The sequence below is a fragment of the Ovis canadensis genome, chromosome 8 (assembly GCF_042477335.2).
Source record: "Ovis canadensis isolate MfBH-ARS-UI-01 breed Bighorn chromosome 8, ARS-UI_OviCan_v2, whole genome shotgun sequence".
Classification (NCBI taxonomy): domain Eukaryota; kingdom Metazoa; phylum Chordata; class Mammalia; order Artiodactyla; family Bovidae; genus Ovis; species Ovis canadensis.
The window spans coordinates 102787116-102795271 of record NC_091252.1 but is presented as its reverse complement, the minus strand read 5'-3'; the positions used below and the strand labels follow the sequence as shown (position 1 = coordinate 102795271).

Sequence of the window (8156 nt, the reverse complement as noted above, 5' to 3'; positions counted from 1 at the left end):
TCAGCCCAGGGGCCCGGCCCTCGGGTCCCATGGTCACCGTGCAGCTCGGCCGCTTCTTCCCTCCCCGCCAGCCCCATTCCAGCGCCAACACCAGCGGGGTTATGAGCGGTTATCCTCTAAATCATAATTTTGAGTCCAGCCTGGAGGCTGTGACCGACCACAGGACCTCCTCTGAGCGGGGGCAATGACGTGGGGGGTATTGCATCACAGTAGACAGAAGCGGGAGGCGTCCCCGTCTTTACCCACAAGTTCAGTTACAACGGGGTGGCCGCCGCTGAGCTGGAGAAGCGACGGCGGGACCAGGAAAGTCTGTGGTCACGTGGCCCCACCCGCCTCACGGTGGCCTCCCTGCCGGCCTCTGATGGCAGAGAAGCCAGAGCGCGTGGCAGGACGCCCTTCCTGGGAGGCCGACCCGCCAGCAGGGCCAGGAGGAGGCTGTGCGGCCAGTGGGGGAGGGGCACAGCTGAGTGGATACAGACTCGGGGTTCAGGGCAGCCCTGCAGGGGCTCCTGGAGACCCTCCAGCCTTGCTGCTGCGGACGAGGAGCTTCCCGGAGTGGCTGTGCAGGGCCTCCCGCGAGCCTGAGCTGGGGGGTCTGCGGCCCGTCTCACTCTGTCCTCCCAGGGCCTGCACTAAACCAGACTGGACCCCCGGGGCCACGCTGACCGGCAGGCTTGCTGTCCAGGGCCCTCCAGGAACTGTTCTGCCCCACCTCTCTCCAGCGAGTTCCACTTCCCATCCACTTCACCCTCTGCTCCAAGGACAGGGTGGCTGGTCCAGGGGTGGACGTCCACCCAGCCTGACCCGTGAGCACAGGGCAGGGTCCTGGTCACAGCCATCGTTTCAAGATTAGCCCTATGGCCAGTAAGATGTAGCCACCCACGCCTCGGTGACGGCTGACTGAGAAGGCTCCCCTCTGCACAGGACGCAGCTTGGGAGACGAGGCCCCAAACTGCTGCGGCCGCTGCTTCCCAGGGATCCACCTGCAGCTCACACCAGCAGCTGGAAAGCGACCGGAGAACTGCAGGGCAGGAAGCCTGGGGCCCGCTGGAGCAGAGTCCCGAAACCACCTGCCCTCGGAAACACACCCTGCCCGTGGGTCTTCAATTCACAAGCTATGAAGTCCACGCGGTCAGTCGGGTTTCTGATAGAGCCTGAGGCATCCTGACTTATCAGACGACTTTACTCGTGGATTTCTCGGCTAAATGCATTAACATCTGCTTCTTCTCAATAAAAGTCCAAATCTTCAGCAAGGCCGCGTGTGTGAGGCGGACAGCGTCGTCCCACTTGTTTCTATCTTGCCTGGTGCAGGCTGCCACGTTCTCTGCGTACTGCAAGACGCACTTCAAGAACCTGTTTCAAGCAAGGAAAGTAATTTATCTATCCCACTGTAAAATCCAACAAGGGTTTACACGTATCCACTTCATTTTGGAATCACAACTGAAGCACTCCAGCTAATTTTCACCTGAAGATTCAAGAAAAGGAAATACGTACAACATGGAAATGCGAGGACGCTAGCTGCATGAAGGCGAGGACGCCAGCGTCAGTGTGCAGGGTGACGTCCACGTGCCACACAGCGCGCCCGCCCCCAGGCCCACGCAGGACGCCCTGCTCACGGGGCCTTAGGGGCTGCCTGGACCGCACTCGCACAGCAGACCCTCAACACACTGGGCCTCCGGGGGCTGCGCCTCCTGTTCCCACCCCACGAGCCTCACCCCCTCCACAGCAGACGCGCGCTGCTGGGAGCAGCCGTCGCTGCCGAAAGGCTTCTGCTGGAAGATGGCGCACCAGGGAGCCCGCAGGGAGCTCCCTCTGACTGGCGGGCAGAAGGACCACATCCACTCTCCCCAGGTTCTCCTTGAAGGCTCCCAAGTAGCCGAGAATTCCCTCCAACTATGAACTTCGGCAATTTTCCCACTTAGGGAGACGTTAGAAGAATACAGTGAGCATCCACACCTCCCTGTCTAGACTGTGGCTTTCAGTTGAGGTGACTGTGCCCCCAAAGGACACTGGGGGCATCTGAGCCCTTTGTGGCTGTCACAGCTGGGGGCTGCTGGCATCCAGTGGGCGGGGGGCACTGCCCTACAGTGCCTACAAGGCCCTGCAGCAGACAGTCTGCGGACTGGCGCCTGACCAGGCTCCAGGTGTCCACGCAGCTGAGGGCGGTGCAGCTTCACCAGCCTCCTCCCAGTATCGCTGTCTGGACAGAGTTCCCGTGGCCCTGAGGGAGGGATTCCAAAATCATCCACACGCAGTTCACTCAGCTTTCTGAACCATGTCCGCTCTAAAGGCTCACCAACTTGCACTGACACCCACAGAGAAGAGCGGTTCAGGGCCAGGAAGGAGGGAACACGGATCAAAATCACTGACACACAGCTTCATCCCCTGCAGTGTGCACACTGACCCAGATACTGCTGGTGTTCTGAACTGTTACACACTGACCTCAGGTACCGCTGGTGTTCTGAACTGTTACACACTGACCTCAGATACCGCTGGTGTTCTGAACTGTTACACACTGACCCAGATATCGCTGGTGTTCTGAAGTGTTACACACTGACCTCAGGTACCATGGGTGTTCTGAAGTGTGCACACTGACCTCAGATACTGCTGGTGTTCTGAACTGTTACACACTGACCTCAGATACCACTGGTGTTCTGAACTGTTACACACTGACCCAGATACCGCTGGTGTTCTGAAGTGTGCACACTGACCCAGATACTGCTGGTGTTCTGAAGTGTTACACACTGACCTCAGGTACCATGGGTGTTCTGAAGTGGGTACACTGACCTCAGGTACTGCTGGTATTCTGAAGCATTCTTCCCAAGAACCATGTGAATGTTGATCAATTCCAGTGCAATCAGCAATAAAATCAGATAAAGCATCGGAGACAGAAGCTTTATACTAAAAACATAAAATCAGTTAAAATTTAGTAAGTGTAAGTATTTATCACCTTTATAATGTGCCTCCGTGAGGACACAGTGCATTCCAGATACACAGTGCCGGCACTGCTGGCAAATCTGTGTTACCTTTAAAATCCAAAAATTTGCTGGGTCTGTAGAACCCATATTCTAAAGTTACAGGTGGTATTTACAGTGACACTTATTGCAATTTTTCTCAAAAATAAGCATTCTCTGAAGTGGGAGCAGGGCAAAGACTAACAGTTTTGCCAAGAAAATGCACTGGTCATAGCAAACACCCTCTTCCAACAACACAAGAGAAGACTCTACACATGGACATCACCAGATGGTCAACACCGAAATCAGATTGATTATATTCTTTGCAGCCAAAGATGGAGAAGCTCTATACAGTCAACAAAAACAAGACCAGGAGCTGACTGTGGCTCAGATCATGAACTCCTTATTACCAAATTCAGACTCAAATTGAAGAAAGTAGGGAAAACCACTAGACCATTCAGGTATGACCTAAATCAAATCCCTTATGATTATACAGTGGAAGTGAGAAATAGATTTAAGGGCCTGGATCTGATAGACAGAGTGCCTGATGAACTATGGAATGAGGTTCGTGACACTGTATAGGAGACAGGGATCAAGACCATCCCCATGAAAAGAAATGCAAAAAAGCTAAATGGCTGTCTGGGGAGGGCTTACAAATAGCTGTGAAAAGAAGAGAGGTGAAAAGCAAAGGATAAAAGGAAAGATATAAGCATCTGAATGCAGAGTTTCAAAGAATAGCAAGAAGAGATAAGAAAGACTTCTTCAGCGATCAATGCAAAGAAATAGAGGAAAAGAACAGAATGGAAAAGACTAGAGATCTCTTCAAGAAAATTAGAGATACCAAGGGAATATTTCATGCAAAGATGGGCTCGATAAAGGACAGAAATGGTATGGACCTAACAGAAGATATTAAGAAGAGGTGGCAAGAATACACAGAAGAACTGTACAAAGAAGATCTTCACGACCCAGATAATCACGATGGTGTGATCACTCATCTAGAGCCAGACATCCTGGAATGTGAAGTCAAGTGGGCCTTAGAAAGCATCACTATGAACAAAGCTAGTGGAGGTGATGGAATTCCAGTGGAGCTGTTTCAAATCCTGAAAGATGATGCTGTGAGAGTGCTGCACTCAATATGCCAGCAAATTTGGAAAACTCGGCAGTGGCCACAGGACTGGAAAATGTCAGTTTTCATTCCAATTCCAAAGAAAGGCAATGCCAAAGAATGCTCAAACTACCGCACAATTGCACTCATCTCACATGCTAGTAAAGTAATGCTCAAAATTCTCCAAGCCAGGCTTCAGCAATATGTGAACCATGAACTTCCAAATGTTCAAGCTGGTTTTAGAAAAGGCAGAGGAACCAGAGATCAAATTGCCAACATCCACTGGATCATGGAAAAAGCAAGAGAGTTCCAGAAAAACATCTATTTCTGCTTTATTGACTATGCCAACGCCTTTGACTGTGTGGATCACAATAAACTGTGGAAAATTCTGAAAGAGATGGGAATACCAGACCACCTGACCTGCCTCTTGAGATATCTGTGTGCAGGTCAGGAAGCAACAGTTAGAACTGGACATGGAACAATAGACTGGTTCCAAATAGGAAAAGGAGTACGTCAAGGCTATATATTGTCACCCTGCTTCTTTAACTTATATGCAGATTACATCACGAGAAATGCTGGGCTGGATGAAGCACAAGCTGGAATCAAGATTGCCAGGAGAAATATCAATAACCTCAGATATGCAGATGACACCACCCTTATGGCAGAAAGTGAAGAGGAACTAAAATGCCTCTTGATGAAAGTGAAGGAGGAGAGTGAAAAAGTTGACTTAAAGCTCAACATTCAGAAAACGAAGATCATGGCACCTGGTCCCATCACTTCATGGGAAATAGATGGGGAAACAGTGGAAACAGTGCCAGGCTTTATTTTTGGGGCTCCAAAATCACTGCAGATGGTGGTTGCAGGCATGAAATTAAAAGACGCTTACTCCTTGGAAGAAAAGTTATGACCAACCTAGACAGCATATTCGAAAGCAGAGACATTACTTTGCCGACTAAGGTCCGTCTAGTCAAGGCTATGGTTTTTCCTGTGGTCATGTATGGATGTGAGAGTTGGACTGTGAAGAAGGCTGAGCGCTGAAGAACTGATGCTTGTGAACTATGGTGTTGGAGAAGACTCTTGAGAGTCCCTTGGACTGCAAGGAGATCCAACCCGTCCATTCTGAAGCAGATAACCCTGGGATTTCTTTGGAAGGAATGATGCTAAAGCTGAATCTCCAGTACTTTGGCCACCTCATAAGAAGAGTTGACTCATTGGAAAACACTCTGATGCTGGGAGAGATTTGGAGCAGGAGGAGAAGGTGACGACCGAGGATGAGATGGCTGGATGGCATCTCGGACTCGATGGACGCGAGTCTGAGTGAACTCCGGGAGTTGGTGATGGACAGGGAGGCCTGGCGTGCTGCGATTCATGGGATCGCAGAGTCGGACACGGCTGAGCGACTGAACTGACTGAACTGAAGTGGGAGCAGAAGCCCACCAGCTGAGAGCCGCCCGCCGTGGCCCCGCCCGCCGTGGCCCCGCCCGCCGTGGCCCCGCCCGCCGTGGCCCCGCCCGCCGTGGCCCCGCCCGCCGTGGCCCCGCCCGCCGTGGCCCCGCCCGCCGTGGCCCCGCCCGCCGTGGCCCCGCCCGCCGTGGCCCCGCCCGCCGTGGCCCCGCCCGCCGTAGCCCCGCCCACCGTAGCCCCGCCCACCGTAGCTCCGCCCACCGTAGCTCCGCCCACAGTAGCTCCGCCCACCGTAGCTCCGCCCACCGTAGCTCCGCCCACCGTAGCTCCGCCCACCGTAGCTCCGCCCACCGTAGCTCCGCCCACCGTAGCTCCGCCCACCGTAGCTCCGCCCACCGTAGCTCCGCCCAGCAGAGTGCGCAGCACGCACCTGCGCGCCAGACGCAGGTAATTCCGCCTCTGCCGCGAGCGCAGGCTTCGGTCCTCCCACTGCCGGCGCCTCAGCTCCACGCACGCAGCTACCTGGACACCAACGAGGCGGCAGTGGGCGGTGACCCTCCGGAGCACCGCCAGCACCTCCAGGACAGCTCGGGGGCAGAAGAGGGTCCGCACGGGGGTGCTGCAGAGCGCATGGAGCAGCCGCGGCCACCTGCGGGGCGGAGAGCGGGTCCTGAGGGCCTGTCCGCCCCGGGCCGGCAGCCTGCATACCTGCTGCGGCCGCGTCACAGGCGTCAGACTCGGCAGATCCCGTGTGAGCACGTCTGTCGCCAAACGCACCATCAGGGCTTATCTAACAGCTCCTCCGCGAAGTCTGCAACCCAACACACCTCCCCCAGGCCCAAGCACCCAGGGCGCCCCAGACTCACTGCTCAGGAGGAAGGGGCCCTGAGAGGTGGGCAGCGCGGTGTGTCTCAGGCGCACGGCAACACAGCTCGGCCACGATCTCTGTGATTAAAGAGCTGCAGGCATCTGTCTCAGAACCACCTTCTGGTCTGAAGACAGGAAACATTTAAGGGCCTGTGACAAGGAGCAGTTACCCAACTAGGGCCAGTGCAAACTGATGTTTATCTCAGTGGCTCACTGGACAAAGCACTTCATCTGCGACTTGTTTTCCCCAAAATAAAATGAAAAAGCCACGTAGGAGGCCCAGGTAAAGGCGAACGACAGAGGCGCCACCCACCTCCCCAGGAGGCCTGCCTTCATGCTGGAGCCCTAGGTCTCTGCAAACGCTTCCCCCACGACTGGGCCCTGAGACCCCCAGTCTCGGCCCTCTAGCACCTAACCCTAGTAACTCCTCCTTGGGACCTGTCTCCTGACAGTCTTGCCAGAGAAGACACTGTTTGGAGCTGAGGTCAGAGACTTGCGAGGCTTCTGTGAGGACTCACCGCACAGGCTCCCTTTCGGCTTCTTCGGGCAAAGGCAGCAGAGGCCAAGCTCCGATGCTCCCCTCACAGCTCAGCACCTAACACGACATATTTGTAAAACTGTTACAGAGGCTGCATTTGGAAACTTGGTGGGCATCTGTTATTCGGTCAACGCAGGTAAAGAAGGCAGGTGAAAACGAGACCCTTAGGAAGTGTCGACTGCCCCTCCCGCCTGACGCTCCTGGGGACACCTCTGCAAATCTCCCCAACCCCTCCTGCACTGATTCTACGGCTTCCTTTCAGAATTTCCATTAGCAGCTATCCTGACGATTATATTCTTGGACATGACCCCACCTGGCTCCCTGGTACTGCCTGCCATATGTAAAATAAAGTTTCTGAGCCACTCTCCAATCACAGTATCCGGGTAGAGATGCTCACAGTCTTATTGCTTGTTTAATCTACAGGTTAACAAAAGCTGGTCAGACGAATCTGACATCCCTCACCACTGCCAAGCAGCACCTGTGACAGGTCCTGGGTTAACGGCATGCAGTCACCCACAAAGTACCTAAAACACCGAGGACGCAAACCCACCATCACCTCGACCGCTGGACCCCAAAAAGGCCACGCATCTGGGAGGCACACAAGCCACAGGGCCAGGTCTGGGGACCCGAAGCCAGGCTGGAGGAGGCGGCCTGCACCCTTCAAATCTCTACAGCTGTGGACCTGCACACCCCTCCCCACATACCTGTTTTTTAAGCTGAGAAGCTGGGTGGCAGCGAGAAACGTAGGTTGCTGCAAGATTAATCAGTGACCTCACCGCTGCCTTTTCCTGGTTTAGAGAAAACAGACCATTGTTACTACAACTTTGGTCAGGCTTCTGCTTCTCTGCTATTGCATCTGAGGTCACATAAGAGTCCTGACTTCTTGTTAACTCCCTACACATAATTTTCTCAGCTAAAAGAAGGAAAACTCTTCATTAAAATGGCTTTGACACAGTAGTCAAGCCATAACCAACAAAATTATCTTAAATAAGGCTGATTAATAGTGATCAATTACAAATGCCGCTCTGTCCACAATGCAACGAAACCAGAAATAAATGAGAAAAAGTGTCCAAACAATTGGAAAATTTAAGAGATTCTCCTGAAAAACTAGGACACGAGAATTTAAACATTAAAAATTAATATAGGTAAATATATTCCTAAGTATTTTATTCTTTTCGTTGCAATGGTGAATGGAATTGTTTCCTTAATTTCTTTTTCTACTTTCTCATTATTAGTGTATAGGAATGCAAGGGATTTCTGTGTGTTGATTTTATATCCTGCAACTTTA

At 53.0% G+C, this 8156-nt stretch overlaps 1 protein-coding gene across 13 annotated transcripts in view; it reads right to left on the bottom strand.

Moving 5' to 3' along the window:
* Window positions 1-1165: 1165 nt before the first annotated feature.
* Window positions 1166-8156, bottom strand: part of ERMARD (ER membrane associated RNA degradation) — a 33233-nt gene continuing 26242 nt past the window's right edge. For 11 of the 13 annotated variants that reach the window (XM_069599415.1, XM_069599416.1, XM_069599417.1 and 8 more), the window contains 6 exons: window positions 7573-7656; window positions 6849-6925; window positions 6330-6455; window positions 5894-6112; window positions 2788-2901; window positions 1166-1353 (listed from right to left, as the gene is read on the bottom strand). In XM_069599415.1, the coding sequence (XP_069455516.1) occupies window positions 1173-1353; window positions 2788-2901; window positions 5894-6112; window positions 6330-6455; window positions 6849-6925; window positions 7573-7656 (801 nt within the window). In that variant the 3' untranslated portion in view covers window positions 1166-1172. The remainder of the gene's footprint in view (window positions 1354-2787; window positions 2902-5893; window positions 6113-6329; window positions 6456-6848; window positions 6926-7572; window positions 7657-8156) is intronic. The other 2 variants (XM_069599418.1, XM_069599423.1) reach the window with 1 other exon arrangement.